Here is a 17,486-nt window from a genome sequence, read left to right on the forward strand (position 1 = left end):
ATCAGATCATAACAGCTCAGATCATAACCCTCGCCCTCGTCACAGGATGGCTGAATCTTATGTGCGACATGTGGAACTGTTGGGCTTTGAGAAAAGATTCTTTCCCAGCCAGCACTATGTAAGTAAATCAGCATTTCAAATGATATTTCACATTTTACACATTATTGTGGTGCAGATACAAAAATAAACAAGTGCTATGATTACAATTATCATATTTTTTCTAAAGGTATACATGCTTCTGGTTAAATGGAGTGATCAGTCTGAAAAGCTGGTGTACCGACGCTATCCAGAAATCCACACATTTCATGTAAGTCTCTTTCAGTTTTCTATAATTGAAAGTATGGTGGTAGAGTATTTCCCTTTACCTAACTGATTTTATTTTCATTGCTGCAATCATTTCCTGTTTTTGTAAGTCACGCTTTGTCACATTTGTATAAAAGTATGGTAACACTTTACAATAAAGTCCCATTAAGGCATTAAATAACAACGAGCAACACATTTGTTGGTTTAACTTAAAAAAAGTAACCTGGTTGCCTTAAAATTTTAAGTTCATTGAAATTGAAAAATTGAGTTAATACAATGAAGGAGATTGATTTAATCATCAGAAACTCAAAATATTATGTTATCTGAACTACATAAATTATCTAAGTTGATTTGAAAAAAGACAAAAATGTTGTGATTACAAATCATGAAAACATTTTTTTTTTACAGTATGCAACTATTAATTATTAGGTCCAAACCAATAAATAAATAAAAAATTGGTTTTAATAATGTATCAGGAAATGATGCAATTAACATTAACTACACTCTAAAAAAATGCTAGGTTGTTTTAACTCAATTTTGGGTCAAATATGGACAAACCCAGCTGTTGGATGACATTAAATTGCATTTTTAATCAAACGTTTGGGTTTGTTCATATTTGACTCAAAATTGAGTTAAAACAACCCAGCATTTTTTAGAGTGTAAGATTATTAAAAGCATTTTTCTATGTTAGTTCATGTTCTAATATTGATAAATGGAACCCTATCGTAACATTTTACCAACTTTCTGCAACATGCTGTGTTGTTTTAACCCAATTTTGGGTCAAATATGGACAAATTCAAACAGTGGATTGAAAAAATGGAATTTAAAAAAGCAACCCAATGGCTGGGTTTGTCCATTTGACCCAAAATTGGGTTAAAACAACCCAGCATTTTTTAGAGTGTAATCAGTCTGCAAGAAGTATAAAAATATATTTCCTTTACAGAAAGCAATAAAGGAAATGTTCCCTATTGAGGCAGGAGACATTGACTCAAAGGACAGAATCATTCCCACTTTACCAGGTACATTACAGTTTTTACAGTAAATGTCTTTCATGAAGAAAAAAATGTTGCATCAAATGATTTACCAGGTTAACAGCAGCGACAGACGTACCGGCCAGCAATAAATGTGCCATGGTGTGACAGTTTCATTTTTCAGAAAATACAGAAATAAGTATCATGTCTCATGTTAATATCAGAAGAGGAAACACCTGCTTCACGTCAAGCATATCTCAGTCTGTATAGAGTTCATGAAAGGTGCTTAACGCGTTAAAACCTTTTCTATTTGCATGCTGTAATAGAAGTACTCGCCTTTTTGTTTTGGGTTTTTTCAGTTTGAGTTTCAGTTCTGCAAAAAAAAACCTTTTCATAGGGGACATTGTAACTGATGCTGATAAGCTGTTTTCTTTGGACTTTCCAATGTGGCAGGAAAGATACCATTGTAACATAAAACTTGTTTTAAAAGAGTTTGTGCAACATACCACAGAGTTTCCTGTATTAAGAAAATGCAAGTGAAACATCTGAAGATGGAACTGGATAAATATTCAGAATGTCCAGTCTTACTTCTGACCTGACCTACAATGCCGCCTGAATCATATTCATTCACTGTTCATTCGTTGAATCGTTGGCCAGATGATAACTGGCCCCCGACTGAGTCGGTTTTCTCCCAAGGTTTTCCCACCTGCTGGAGTTTTGGTTGCCTTTGGCTTTTGAATTGCTTAGTTGAGCACACTTAAAGGGATAGTTCACTTTGAAATTCATTTTTGGTATGTTTTAGCTTACCCCAAGGGCATCCAAGATGTAGGTGTCTTTGTTTCCACAGTATTTTCAATTTTGATATTTTTAGGTCAAACTGTTCATGTCTATCAGTCATATAATGGAGGTCTATGGTCACCACCTCAAAGAGCATGCACAGAGAAGTCCAAATTAAAAATGATTTAATGACTCGTAAATCTAAGTAGCTACACACTGATGGCCTAAGACATGAAAAGAGCGGTTTGTGTGAGAAAACGAACAGTATTTATAGCAATTTTACCTCTTGTAACCACAGCCACAAAGCGCCCGCCCCCTCTGATCACTTGGACGTGGCTGTGGTTACAAGAGGTAAAAACCATATAAATACTGTTCGTTTCTCACACAAACCGCTCGTTTCGTGTCTTAGGCCATCAACGTGTAGTTTCATTTACGAGTCATTAATATAAATCATAATCTGGACTTTTCTGTGCATGCTCTTTGAGGTGGTGACCATAGACCCCCATTATATGACTGATAGACACGAACAGTTTGACCTAAAAATATCAAAATTGAAACTACTGCGGAAAAAAAGACACCTACATCTTGGATGCCTTTGAGGTAAGCTAAAACATATCGAAAATTAATTTCGAAGTGAACTATCCCTTTAATATTACTGATCTGCCTGCATTGACACCATTATTTGAGAACCGAATTGAGCTGGACGATGACATCACTAGCGGCTAAATATAAATAAACTAAGTTAATAACTTTTTTTACAACAAAAATGAACCATTACTGAACTTACTTCACACTATTTTCTTCTTGATCTACTGTACAGAAGAAACACACTTTGTTGCATTATTATAAAGCTGCTTTGAAACAATATTGTAAATATAATCTATTTAAATGAAGGTGACTTGACTTGACGATCTGTATTTAAATCTCTCTTAGCTCCTAAATGGCTGGACAACCAGAAAACGACCGAGACGAGGCAGGTGACTCTTGCTGAATACTTTCGTTCCCTTCTCAACCTACCAGAGAAGATCTCTCGCTGTCAGCTTGTTCGGGACTTCTTCAAAATGCGGCTTGAAGATGAAACTCCACCAGCACCGCACCCGTAAGACTGTCTGCTTAAACTCAGAGATGTGGTATTGTGGTCGTCGTTCTAATGCTTTAAACCATATGGGCAATGCTCAGATATTGCTCATGATGTTTTCTGATCATGTTCCGTCACAAAATATTTTACAAGGTGGCGATTTCTTATGAATTTGTGTGAATCTTACAAAGATGTATGATTGTTAGAAAACATGCCCATCACTGGGGTGTAAGCTGATCGTACGAAAATGTACAAACGAGATCATCCTAATTCCTGTGAATTATGCACCGATTTGCCAAAACGTACAATAGTTACGTATTGCCATGAGATTGTGATGTGACTGTCCCTCATGTGTTGTATCCTATTTGTTTTGTACAATGAATTATAAAGGCCAAAAAATATCTCACCTGCAAACATTGATCAACTTTATGAAAGCAGTATTTTCAGAAATATATTTCTTTCTATAGATACAAAAGAAACGAGACCTTCATTATGTCCACAAACAGAGCACGGAGCAACACCACATCAGGTAAGATCAGCTTTCCTGTTTCTGATTATGTAATTTAATTGCAAAACACCGTATGCCATTTCCCGACAGGTTTTATATCTGCTGTTCTTTGTTCAGAGATCACGGGGCCTATTATGCTGGAGAGCTACAGAGTGATTGCTGATTACAGCAAGAGCTCAAAGTACGAGCTCACCCTAAAGATGGGAGACATGGTGGATATTGTGGAGAAAAGCCAAAATGGTGCGGAAAAAATCGATCTATCTATCATCCTTCCATCCATCCATCCGCCCACCCACCCACCTATCATCCATCCATTCATCCATCCACCCATCATCCATCCATCCGGCCACCCACACACCCACCCACCATCCACCCACCCATCATCCATCCATCCTCCCACCCACCCATCATCCATCCATCCGCCCACCCACCCATCATCCATCCATCCTCCCACCCACCCATCATCCATCCATCCGCCCACCCATCCATCATCCATCCATCCGCCCACCCACCCATCATCCATCCATCCACCCATCATCCATCCGCCCACCCACCCATCATCCATCCACCCATCATCCATCCATCCGCCCACCCACCCATCATCCATCCATCCGCCCACCAAGCCATCATCCATCCAACCGCCCACCCACCCACCCATCATCCACCCACCCACCCACCCACCCATCATCCATCCATCCACCCATCATCCATCCATCCACCCACCCACCCATCATCCATCCATCTATCATCCATCCACCCACCCACCCACCTATCATCCATCCATCCATCATCCATCCATCCATCATTCATCCACCCACCCATCATCCATCATCCATCCATCATCCATTCATCCATCCATCCATCCATCCATCCATCCACCCACCCATCATCCATCCATCCACCCATCATCCATCCATCCATCATCCATCCATCATCCATTCATCCATCCATCCATCCATCCATCCACCCACCCATCATCCATCCATCATCCATCCATCCATCCACCCACCCACCCATCATCCATCCATCCATCCATCATCCATCCATCCATCCACCCACCCACCCATCATTCATCCATCCCTCATCCATCCACCCATCATCCATCCATCCACCCATCATCCATCCATCCCTCATCCATCCATAAATCCACCCACCCATCATCCATCCATCCATCCATCCATCCACCCACCCATCATCCATCCATCCACCCACCCATCATCCATCCCTCATCCATCCATCCATCTACCCACCCATCATCCATCCATCTGCCCACCCACCCATCATCCATCCATCCATCCACCCATCATCCATCCAACCGCCCACCCATCCAACATCCATCCATCCATCCATCCATTCACACACATATCTACTCATAATCCTCATATTCTCTTTCCACATTTTAGAATAGCAGTAAAGGGTAAAGGTGATCTAATGTGTGATCTGATCTGATGTTTACAGGCTGGTGGTTTTGTCAGTGTGAGTCCAGGAGAGGCTGGGTTCCTGCTTCATACTTAGAGCCACTGGATGGAGCTGATGAATCCGAGGAACCAGAGCCTAATTATGCAGGTCAGTGTGTATTGCCATATTGCCACTGATATAAGTGATTAATTGTGCTGTTTGAATTAAGCTGATGATATTTACTCACATCAGGAGAGCTCTATAAAACCATTAAAGCCTATAAAGCTGGCGAAGAGGATGAGCTGACTCTCCAGGCGGGAGAGATGATTGAGGTCATCCATAAACTTCTAGATGGGTGGTGGGTGGTCAGGTATGAGTCAGCTAACTTTAACTTCATGGTGTGTCGTAACAAACCAAATGCTTGGAGCCATTTGATGATTCATAATTGAATCTCATTGCCAAATGTCTGAAAAAATATCTCACACAGGAAAGGAGACGAGACAGGCTTCTTCCCATCCATGTTCCTGTGCAGGACGGGAGAGAAGAAAGAGGTGGATGCTGAGAAGGATGTGGTCATGAGAGCAACACCACCACCAAGAAGGTATACAGCAAAAATAAAACACCACATAACAATAACTGAACACTTTGGCTGATCATACTTCACAAAATATCCAAATATGTAATCATTTTTTCATTTGGGCCAACAGATCTACCATACGCAATCCCCAGAGCATCCATCCTACTGGACGCAAGCGTATCAGCCAGGACTCCTATCGGAGACAGAGCCGACGGTTCTTACAGCAGCGAGGAAGACTAAACTCCCATTCCAGGATTGTGACACGATCTCCACTGCAGGAGAGGAAGACAGACAGAGGTGTGTGTTCTCCATAAAGAAATATGTCTTGTGCCTTACAGTGGGACATTGCAGACAGACTTAAATAAACAAATAAATAAATAAAAAAACACACACGCATATATATATATATATATATATATATATATATATATATATATATATAAATGTAATATATATACACACATATTATATGAACACAAACTTTTATTTTAGGTTTTATAAAAATAAATTGATTTGACAGCACTGACGTATATATTGCATGTAAAAATGAAAAATAAAATTTTTAATTAATTAAAAATGATTTATTTATAATGAAATAATAGTAATATTAGTACAATATGTGATATATAAATAAATCGATCTTGAAATAGTTATATTAAATGGGACCATTGCAAATACATAACGTCTTTTTTTTGTAATGTCAATGTTGTATAATGATCGCAGAATTTACATTAATTATATATATTTTAATATTTAATAAACATTTGTTGTTTTACTTAAAGATACTTTACAATACATTTTCACCTGTTAACATCAGTTACCAATATATATTTTTTACATGATTAGTTGAATAAAAATGGTCATGCTCATAGCACATTAACTCATGTTAACTGATACAACGGTTGATCTTAAAAATGTTTTAGTTAACATGAATTAGAATTAAAGGAGTAGTTCACTTTAAAAAAAAAAAACTTTCGCTGATAATTTACTCACTCCCATGTCATGCAAAATATCCACGTCTTTCTTTCTTCAGTCAAAAAGAAATTAAGGTTTTTGATGAAAACATTCCAGGATTTTTCTCCATTTAATGGACTTCAATGGGAACCAAACGGTTCAAGGTCCAAAAGACAGTTTCAGTGCAGCCTCAAAGGGCTTTAAACGATTCCAGATGATGAATAAGGGTCTTATAGTGAAAAAATCGGTCATTTCAAAAATAAATAAAAATTTTAAGTTTTCTATGCACAAATGCTCACCTTGCTCTGTTCTGTGATGAGCGTTTGTGACTCTCCTGTTCGAACTTGTTGATCAAAATGAACAAATCTTTTTTCGAGTCATTTCGTACATTGAATGAACCAAATCACTCAAAAAAGATTTGTTCATTTTCGCTAGATTCATTATCTGGTGTCGTTTAAAGCCCTTTGAAGCAGCACTGAAACTCTCATTTGGACCTTGAACCGTTTGGTGCCCAATGAAGTCCATTATATGGAGAAAATCCTGGAATGTTTTCATCAAAAACCTTAATTTCTTTTCGACTGAAGAAAGAAAGACATGGACATCTTGGATGACATGGAGAGTAAATTATCAGCAAATGTTTTTTAAAGTGAACTACTCCTTTAATAGATGCTGGAGAAGTATTATTCATTGTTTGTTTGTGATAATGAGGCTGTAACAATAATGCATTGCCCACCGAATATGTAGCACTAGTTGACAAAAATCTCAAACCTGACAGGATGTTTTTTTTAAATGCTGTATTATGTTTGTGTTTTATGTAGAGAACATCGCAAAATCAGGCTCTCCTCAAGCAGAAGAACCGGATAAAAGTATCCCAGTCATTCCTCCTCGGCCCAGTCCTCAGCTCATCCTGGAGCGCTGCACCGAAAACACATGCAAGAGAGTCAGCATACATGAGGCCGACTGAAAAGATTCAACAGCACATGTTAACACTCGAAAATGTGCTAATAATGTTAATAGGCATTCAGATACTTGTATTTACAAATAGTCTGTTCATTCCTATAGCCCAGAACCTGGTATAAGCTATGTTTGTGTAATGACTTACTGTGTATAACCCTATTTTTAATGTTTTTATAAACAGTGATAAATAAATAAATTTGCAAAAATGCTTGGTGATATGAAGTCAAAAATATATTCTTGGTGCTGTGTGAATGTATGGTGATATCATAGAGCTGTCATGACAGGATTGGATGATTCAGTGCTCCTTAGCAACTGATCACATGTAATCTGGATTACGATTCCAAAAATGTAATTCAATTATATGACATTTAAAAATACTCCTAACCAAACTACAGTTATTTCTATTACATGTTATTCTCACAATAGCAGTAAATTGAACAGAAATCATTGATTCTACTTCTTTGTTATCTTTTATATTTTTCTTTCTATAAAAGCCTGCTTTTATATTCAGAAGATCTTCCGAGTTTGTGATATTGCACAAACAGACCAGCCTCTAGTCATGTGGCTGATGGAGACCTGCAGCATTTTATCACGCCATTACACAAATCACTTTTAGGAAGTGTTTTCTCAACATTGCCACATAGCAACTTCTGATTTCCTTATTTACATGCAATGCAGGGATACCCCAACTTTTTTGTAAGCTATGTTTAACCTAATATATTTACTTGAAGTAAGCGCTTAGATTTAAAGTGAATAAATTAAATCAATAATAAAATAAAGTCAATATTAATAAATAATAATTCAATTCAATTAACAGTTCTCTGATGTTGGTTAATGGTCACATGACATGCAGGTAAACAAATATATATTTTACAACTTTTAGTGAATGTTTTATTTTAAAAGGATTTAATTTAATTAAAAAAATATGTATGACTTAATTACGTAATAGCAATTTATTAAACTCACGAGCCCCCTTGCAGTTCCATTATGAACCCCAGTTTGGGAAACCCTGACTTATTGATGTGTATGTGTATGCCTAATATTTAATGCACTATCTTGTTGAAAACAAAGAATGAAATATATTTTCTTTCTCTTTATATTTCTACATTGATTTTTTTTTTATCAATATGGTACACGGTCATCCTAATTAAATCAATAAACGAGTCAAAAGTTATCTAAAAGTAATCAAACAAGTAGTCAGCGGTTCAGCAGATGGTTATTTATTTTTTTTTTTTTATTAACAACCACATGAAATACAGAGAACAGAACAAACACCAGAGGGGAAAAAGAAAGAAAAAAAAATGGACAATAGTACAAATAATGCAAAAGAGGATAATCACATACATAAAGGAGATACAAACAATGGCACTTTAAAACAATAAAATGTTACACAATTTTAGAAGGGGATTTTGAAAAAAGCACAACAAGACAATGTTATCCTAGCTTTGGACTTCTCAGAAGTAGAAAGCGTTTGGAGGTATTGGTGAAATTCGATAAGAAAGACTTTGAATAATGGCTTATGCTTGGAGAATTTACACTTATGAATATGAAATTTTGCTAGAAGGAGTAATAGATTTATAAAGTAAGATTCTTTCTCAAAATTTTTCTTCATATTAATAAAACCAAATAAAACATACTTCCAATATAAAGAAAAATGAGGGTATACAAAATCTATAACATACCTACAAAAGCTCTTCCAAAACAGTTTAGTGTAATTACACTCCCAAAATAAGTGTACAGTAGTTTCATCATGTTCATTACAAAAATCACATTTTATGTCAATGTCAGATTTAAACTTTTTTAGGTAACTTTTCACTGGATAGAATCTATGAATTAATTTAAAAGAGACTTCTCTGATTTTATTTACAATAAGGTATTTATGTGGCAATAACCAAACTTTCCTCCAGTCCACAATATTCACAAAGTTACTCCAATAGGAAATTACATAAGATTTGGTAACAATATCTTTCTGAAAGAGAGCACGAATGGATTTATTACTAGAATATGGGACTAAACATAGTTTGCCCACCATTGTTTGAGTGGGATCGAGAATAGGTGGTGTGGCGAGCAAAGCAGCAGATGGTTAATAATGTGTTATTTCAACCATTATTACATTACTAGCTTGTATGCACGTACGTTTTGCGTCACACGTCACGGTGCACGCGGTGGCTGTCATGGCCGCCTCCATAGGAAACATGTCAGAGCAGCAAAACACACAGAGTGGACTTAATTCACGTTATATTACCGTTTATTTTTTATTTCGCTCTATACAGATGTACAGATATGCGCATGTGTAAATCATATTATGTGACAAGAAGTATTTGAAACAACTAGAAAAATACATTATATAGAGGATTTTCCGATCTTTGAGAGGTGAGTAACTGTAACGAGTTCACCTCCAAACAAAATTAAATAGAGGTCAGAAATACTCTGGTGTGATATGCTAATACAGTGCTGATATATATTGTAGTAGTGAAACTCATGACGTACCATGGTATTTACAAGGCACGCCATGGTACACATGGTGCCATGTCCAGAAAATCATACAGTTTTGTAATGTGCTTACCATATTTATGGTATTTACATCCTGTTACAAGGTACTTAAGAGAATATGGAATTGACATGGTACATGTCCAAAAAATAAATAGAAAATAATGCCTTTAGTTAGTGTTGGAACATTCTCTTAACTTGCCTAATATTTAGTATTGGTATTAAGTATATCAGAAATTATTTTGTATTTTATGCAGGTGACTGTCATAATGGCTTTAGTCAAGATGCGGTCCTGTGGCCGTCATGGTTTTGATCTAGGTCTCCGTGCGTATGCTACACGACCCATTGGCTCCCAGAGGAAGCGGGAGCAGCAAGATGACACCCCTGTGTTCCAGTATGTGGGTCAGCACAGGAAACCCCAAGAGAAGGTGTTTGTGTGGGGCTTCAGCTTCACGGGAGCTTTAGGGATCCCGAGCTTTGTAGTGCCGGACAGTGGTAGGAAAAAGCCCAGGAAGTACCAGCTCACACCGTACCGTCTTGATACTGAACAGAAGGTTAGGTCCTACCCTAGCTTTAACAAAAATATTTGGAATGGGTTTTCTAGATTTTACACTAATGTTAATTTTTATTTATTTATGACATTTTCATTCATTGCAAATTCAAAGCCATATACATAGACAACAGCCATAAACATAAATTTTCCCCATCCAGACTTAACCCTGACATAAAACATATGTAATAATATTATTATAATAATACTTAACCCTCAAAGATACAACTTAACTCCATCAAGTATGGCCACATATTGACATTTTCTTCTTTTGCACTATTAACCCTTGTGCTGCATTAGATTTTTAACACCGTTGAGTGCAGGACCAAAAATGGCCACATATTAAACATTGCCTAAAATATTATATATTATTATTATTTTCCACTTTTACCAAATTAAATCTTTTAACCAGCATCAGTCCTCATCATAACTACCAAAAATGTATTCAATTTCAGGATTTTAACCCTTTAATTACCAGTTTTGTTTGCGAAACCATTGATTTGTATAAGAGGAAAACACACAAAAATTCAATTATTTTCAATAAACTAAATGCAAAGAGAAAACTTTAGATTTGGATTATCACAGTCCCACTTTGCAAAAAATCCCACTTAGCGCGTTAGAGACCAAAAATGGCCACCTATTAAACATTGCCTAAAATAAGGTGAATTTCCACCCATAGGGAATAAATATGTAGTGACGTCATCTGGTGGAATACACTATATAATGCAAATATAATGCTTTTGCTTCAAAATGAAAGGATGTTTGTGCAAAAATCATGTTTCATGTATTACTGACAGCCTCAGATTTAAACAACGTTTTAATGGGTTTCAATGGGCCATTTTTGGTCTTTATGGTGCTGAGTGTTACTATTTGATCTACACAGTGTGTGTTATACATATTTTGCAAAATGGGATCACATTTTTTACATGTATCCAAAAAGTCACAATTTTGCCAAATTTCATACCATTTGCATTAAAACAGCCAAAATGGTCAAAGAAATTAAACTGCAAAAGACCAAAAATGTCCCTAATGCAGCATAAGGGTTAAATTTAGCCACTGATAGTTCCTTATATGCAATTTCCAAGAACTCCATATATACACTGTTTTAAAGATAAGACCTGGGCATTCTTCCATCGCTGGGAGATCATCATCTTTGCTGCTGTAAGTCCTATGAAATAGTTTCCCAAATGTTATAAACCCCGTTCACAAGACCAAACCACAACTGGCTGCAGAGGGCGCCATTGACAGTTTGGTAAAGAAGACCTCTTAACCTGAAAAAGTTTCAGAGGTACAATATAATTGATGAACGAAGTTAAAACGAATATTTTGATTATTTGGATTTCTGGAAGCTTACGTCAAATTATTCCATACAGTATTTTAATCAATATCAGACTGTGAAATCTCAGATCTTTACTAAAAAAAACAAAACCCTTTTATTAAATATTTATGATGTTTTGAGATAAGTCTCTTTGGCTCATCAAAGATGCATAAATTATCTAATAAAAAAAAGTTTTTTTTTTTTAATTATTACTTATTTTTCTTAAAGTCCCCTTGTAGTCAATAACTGAAACTCATCTTTGATAACCAAAATTACATATTTTAAAATGTTTTCCTCCTTCATGCCTTAAAATAAACTGAATGTAACTCTACACCCTTGCCTCATTTAGTTTACATGGTTCTATGATTATGCAAACTAGCCCTGCCTCCACTCACTCACACCTCTCATGTGATTGGTTACGACGTAGTTTGTGGCGTCAGAAAAGATTTCAAACCGCGTTTTTGAGACTGTCTTTTGTTCACTGCAGTTTAAAAGCGATACTATGAATTTTTTTTATGAATTTGCTCATGGTTTCTTTTAAAGCATATTAAAAACACCACATAGACATATAAACAATATTAAAAGCTTGATTCTCCCCACAGGGGAATTTTAATAATTGGTTTCTTTTTCTGGATTCTTTGACGAATAGAAAGTTTAAAAGAGCACCATCTTTTGAAATAGAAAAATCTTTTGTAACATTACAAATCTCTTTACTGTGACTTTTGATCCATTTAATGCATCTTTGCTGAATAAAAGTATTAATTTCTTTAAAAAACTTTAAATTGCAAAAATTTAAATGGTAGTGTATGTTGTGTGTGTGTGTTTTTTTGGAAGATTTCCTCAGCAGCCTGTGGATACGGCTTCACCTTACTGGGCTGTAATACCAGAGATCTGACCAAACTGTGGGGCATGGGCCTTAACAAAGATTCCCAGCTGGGCTTTCAACGTACTCAACATGACCGAAGTAAGAAACCCCACAATCCCCATTGCATTCCTGAGAGTAACTCATATGCTCTTGGTAAAAACTACCATTTACCAAACTACAAACTTTTTTGTTGACAAGCTAGTTCCAGTTATACCAGAAGGATCAGAATGCACTCTATATCACTGGGTTCTGGCCACTGTACTTTTTTTTTAGGGAAGTAGGTTTGTTACGTTAAAAAGTGTTTTTTGAGTTCTGGTCTGAAGTTTGAGGGTAATGAAAGTGTTCGTCAGCACTTCCTGGGAAGATTCATGCTCTGGCTGATGTTGAGGATCCATTCTGTTCTTATTTAAAGGAGTAGTTCACTTTAAAAACACTTCCATCATCCAAGATGTCCATGTCTTTCTTTCTACAGTCGAAAAGAAATTAAGGTTTTTGATGAAAACATTCCAGGATTTTTCTCCATTTAATGCACTTCACTGGGTACCAAACGGTTCAAGGTCCAAAAGACAGTTTCAGTGCATAGGGCTTTAAACGATTCCAGACGATGAATAAGGGTCTTATTCGCTTATTTAACTCAAAAAAAAAAAAATTTGTTCATGGTCCCACTTTATATTAAGTGGCTTTAAATACTATGTACTTACATTGAAGTTACTTCTTTGATACATTGGACTCATTGTGTACATACATGTTTTTACATTGTACTTATATTTTGAAAATACCTGCATGTAATTACAACTGTAATTAATTGATGTAATTACATTTGTAATTACACAGTTGACCCTTCCCTTACACCTTAACTCACCCTGATACCTACCCATACCACCACACCTGTCCCTAACCTCAGGGACGTGCACAGGGGGGTTGCTCAGGTTGCCCGGGCAACTGCCCATATGCCCTTCTCGACTCAGGTTGCCCTTCTGAGGAAAAAAAAAAAATCGTACAATGGATGTAGAATTTCACGTAGGCCTAGACAAAAAGTAATATAAAAATCGCAAAGCCTCATTCACTTCCAAAAAAAAAAAGTGAAATTCAAACTGTTTCCACAAGACCATAGACTGCACGCGATTGTATGGTAAGGCACCGCAAATTACTCAGGCTGCGCCTCCATCTCGTGTCGCGCGCTAATTAATGTGTACGAAGTCCATGACAAAATGAAGCGAAACTATCCTTCTCGTCACGAAAAGAGGAAGAAGAAAAACATGAGAGTGAATTGCGGGAACAGCAGTCAGGTAAACTTGTGTTCTGTCCGCTCTAGTGTCAGCAAAGTTTGATGGTTTGTATGGGCAGGCAATGCATCTCTTGCATCACTTTTTGCCTGACAAAAGTGAGAGTAAAATACCATTATTTATTACGTTTTGTTTTTGATAAACGACAAAGTGCAACAACAGTGTTTGTTTACTGCAGCTCGGAAAACATAACCGCGTCGCGTGTGTTGCGTTCATATGCGCGTGCACGAAATTAAACTCGCATTTTTCAAGCAGAAATGTGGAGACCAGAGAAATACTGTACAATACTTGAATGATGGCACTCCCAATCAAAGTACACATTACAAAGACACTGATTATCTAGTCTCAGTGTAGTTAAAAACTCTAAACAACTGCACTAATTATGCAAGATATAAACCAATGTATTGGCAATTTGACATTGATTGACTTGATTTATAGGCTATATTGAATTTAAAATGATGATTAGATGGACATTCTGGTCAATATGAATGCAAATCCCTCAGTAAATAACCATACATCAAGATTTGCTTTAACATGCATAAAAATAAATAAATAAATAAATAAAAATCATAGGCTACTGATTCCGAAAATACCCTGGCTGTAGAGAGAACCAAAGTTAATCCCAAAAGCCAAAGTTCAGGGTTGTACTTTATTATTTTCTTCTTGTTTATGTTTACGTTAATATTCACTTGTTATCTTAACATTCTATAAAAATGCTTTATTCAGTAAATATTGTTTGTTTGAACCTCATTCTGTTCTATATTGTTGTACTTATTCTTTGACTGTTTTGTTTAAAGGAGGGAGGATTGTATTGGGCGGTATTGAGTGGCAATGGCAAATGGTTTACATGGCTCACGGAATCACAGATCAGGTAGAGGGCCCCTTAGCAGAATTTTGCTTAGGGCCCCAGGGGGAGGTCAGGATTGGCAAAAAAAGAATTGTATTTTTTCCCGAAATCTAAGCGTTTTTTATTTTTTCGAGTTTTTTCCATTCAATCCAGATTATTTCTTTTCAAATAAATAAATAGATAAATAAATAATAATTTAAAAAAAAACAATAAACAACAATATGAAGAACTCTTTTGCTCATTTGTCTCATCTCTGACATTTTGCAATCTTTATAAATAATTATAAGACCATAAGATGAGGCATTGCGTTTGGACATAAACACGGCCAGATAAGGCAATTTGGAAGGGGACAAATTCAACTGAATATATTCCTTCATATAGCCCGTGAGTGGGGAGGAGGGGGGGGGTGCCCTTTTTTCAGGTCAGAGCAACTGCCCCTCAAAATTCCTGTGCACGTCCCTGCCTAACCTTACCCATATCACACCTCAATAGCAGCAAAAGTGTTTTACAATACAACCTGAACACAATAAGTACATTGTACTTATTTTCCTATGTAAGTACAAAGTACTTAAAGCCACTTAATATAAAGTGGGACCGTTCATGGTCGATTAACGAGTTCGAACAGGAGAGTCACGGACGCGCATCACAGAAAAAGAGCAAGGCGAGCATTTGTGCTTATAAAATATATTTGTGCCTATAATTTTATTTATTTTTGAAATGAGCGATCGTTTCGCTTGATAAGACCCTTATTCATCGTCTGGAATCGTTTAAAGCCCTTTTGAACAGTTTCCACTGAAACTGTCTTTTGGACCTTGAACCATTTGGTTCCCATTGAAGTCCATTATATGGAGAAAAATCCTGGAATGTTTTCATCAAAAACCTTAATTTCTTTTCGACCGAAGACAACTTGAATGACATGGGGGTGAGTAAATTATCAGCAAAAGTTTTTTTAAAAGTGAATTAATCCTTTAATGGAGTGAGTTTTCAACCTTCACCCAATCTACTCGGACCATACATTGAACCAACGTTCAAGAAACAACCTTTTCCTTAAGCACTTTATCCTTCCTAAATCAAGTGTTTTGTCTTGTGTTTGTAGATAAAAGTTACGAGTATGTCCTGGAACCGTCTCCCGTGTCTCTCCCGCTGCTGAACCCTCAGGAGACACGAGTGCTGCAGGTCTCATGTGGACGTGCTCATTCTCTGGTGCTCACAGACTCTGAGGGAGGTGAGTTAGCCACGTTTCCGTTTAGTTCAAGAGAGCAAAGTCGTCAAATTAGTGTATAATATCTGTTATAAAAATGAACGTTTCTGCAATCGGGGAAGCAACACTGCAATGTCTTGCGCCACAGATCAGGCAGATGAAACACAACAAATGCTGTCATGTTTTCTTGCATTCGGATGTCTGGTGTTTAGTAACACAATCTGGCCATTATACCAAGTCATTTTGATGACTTTTGCTTCAAACCAACATTTGAGATGAACGATGCGATGAAACTGATCTGCTTGTTAGCCCAGTTGTCCAATCAAAATTCAAAATCGTGTGTTTTATTTTGTTGTCACTCCTGGACAAAAAATAAAAAACCCAAAATGGTCTTAATAGTCTTAACTACAATTTATTGGTCAGGAAATTTGCAAATGCACTATTAAAAAGCCTTCGCTGTCTCAGAAAAACATTGAAGACAGAATGAAGTTTTTGGCAAGGGGGTAATACATCAGCCGGAAGTTGAAGCCTCGCGGGAGCCGCCATTGTAGCAGAACTTTACCTGCTGTTAGCATCCCATTGACTCCCATTCATTTTGCCGTCACTTTGACAGCGAATAACTTTACATCTGAGGCGTCCAAAGACTTCATTTGTCTATAATTTATTTCTAAAGAAACACGACAATGTATAAAATGCTCCATTACTTTGTATCTTACGTTATGGCCCCGCTGTGTCCATTTCTTTTACTGTCTATGGTTTCTGGCTGAATATGGGAAGTTGTGTGTGAAGTTATAAATAACAAAGATACACGAGTTGCATGGTGATGCTCCAGAGTAGTGTGTTCAAACATCTGCTGAGAAATCTAATAATAAATGCGTCTTTAGCACAGTGAAGCATGGAGGAAGAGTGTCATTGTGGGGAGCTTTTATTGGTGAGCTGCTTCTCTGTGAAAAGTCATTTAATGCTTTAATGGCTTGCTTCCCACAAATGAAAAGTTGTTATCTAAAGAGGAATGATCAGGTGTTATTTTTCAGCAAGACAACCAAGAAGTGGCTTGAGTCCAAGTCCATCAGGCTCATGTTTTAGCCTGTTCAGAATCCAGATTTGAGCCCCATAGTGAATATTTGGTCTCACATTAAACTCTAATTAACTGGGAGACATTTTTCAACTACTCATGGACAGTTTGAAGCCATTAACATTGTGGAACGACACTGACTCTTACTGTGGGAGAAGGCTTGGCTATTTCATTCTACTTTATCTGCAATATTTGTGCAATTCTTGCTAATTTCCTGACCAGTGACTTGTGATTAAAATGTCAAAGAACATTACAAAAACACATATTTTGCCATTTTTGGCTCGGCCCATTTTCTTTTGCTAAGGAGTGCATGTTGAGGAATTTATTCTGT

At 36.7% G+C, this 17,486-nt stretch overlaps 2 protein-coding genes across 2 annotated transcripts in view; both read left to right on the top strand.

Moving 5' to 3' along the window:
- ncf1 (neutrophil cytosolic factor 1) lies at positions 1–7,731 on the top strand. Its single transcript, XM_039662442.2, has 11 exons — positions 1–118; positions 227–307; positions 1,247–1,322; positions 2,985–3,150; positions 3,597–3,658; positions 3,755–3,877; positions 5,096–5,203; positions 5,288–5,405; positions 5,523–5,636; positions 5,743–5,909; positions 7,385–7,731. Exons 1-11 carry the CDS (start codon positions 47–49, stop codon positions 7,528–7,530), a joined length of 1,233 nt encoding a protein of 410 aa, XP_039518376.1. The 5' UTR covers positions 1–46; the 3' UTR covers positions 7,531–7,731.
- Positions 7,732–9,684: 1,953 nt separating this feature from the next.
- The window catches only part of rcc1l (RCC1 like), a 79,767-nt gene continuing 71,965 nt past the window's right edge, over positions 9,685–17,486 (top strand). The window contains exons 1-4 of the mRNA XM_039662535.2: positions 9,685–9,896; positions 10,271–10,567; positions 12,716–12,845; positions 15,976–16,104. Coding sequence (XP_039518469.2) covers positions 10,283–10,567; positions 12,716–12,845; positions 15,976–16,104 — 544 coding nt within the window. The 5' untranslated portion in view covers positions 9,685–9,896; positions 10,271–10,282. The remainder of the gene's footprint in view (positions 9,897–10,270; positions 10,568–12,715; positions 12,846–15,975; positions 16,105–17,486) is intronic.

The sequence above is a fragment of the Pimephales promelas genome, chromosome 4, assembly GCF_988280905.1.
Source record: "Pimephales promelas chromosome 4, fPimPro1.hap1.1, whole genome shotgun sequence".
Taxonomy (NCBI): Eukaryota; Metazoa; Chordata; class Actinopteri; order Cypriniformes; family Leuciscidae; genus Pimephales; species Pimephales promelas.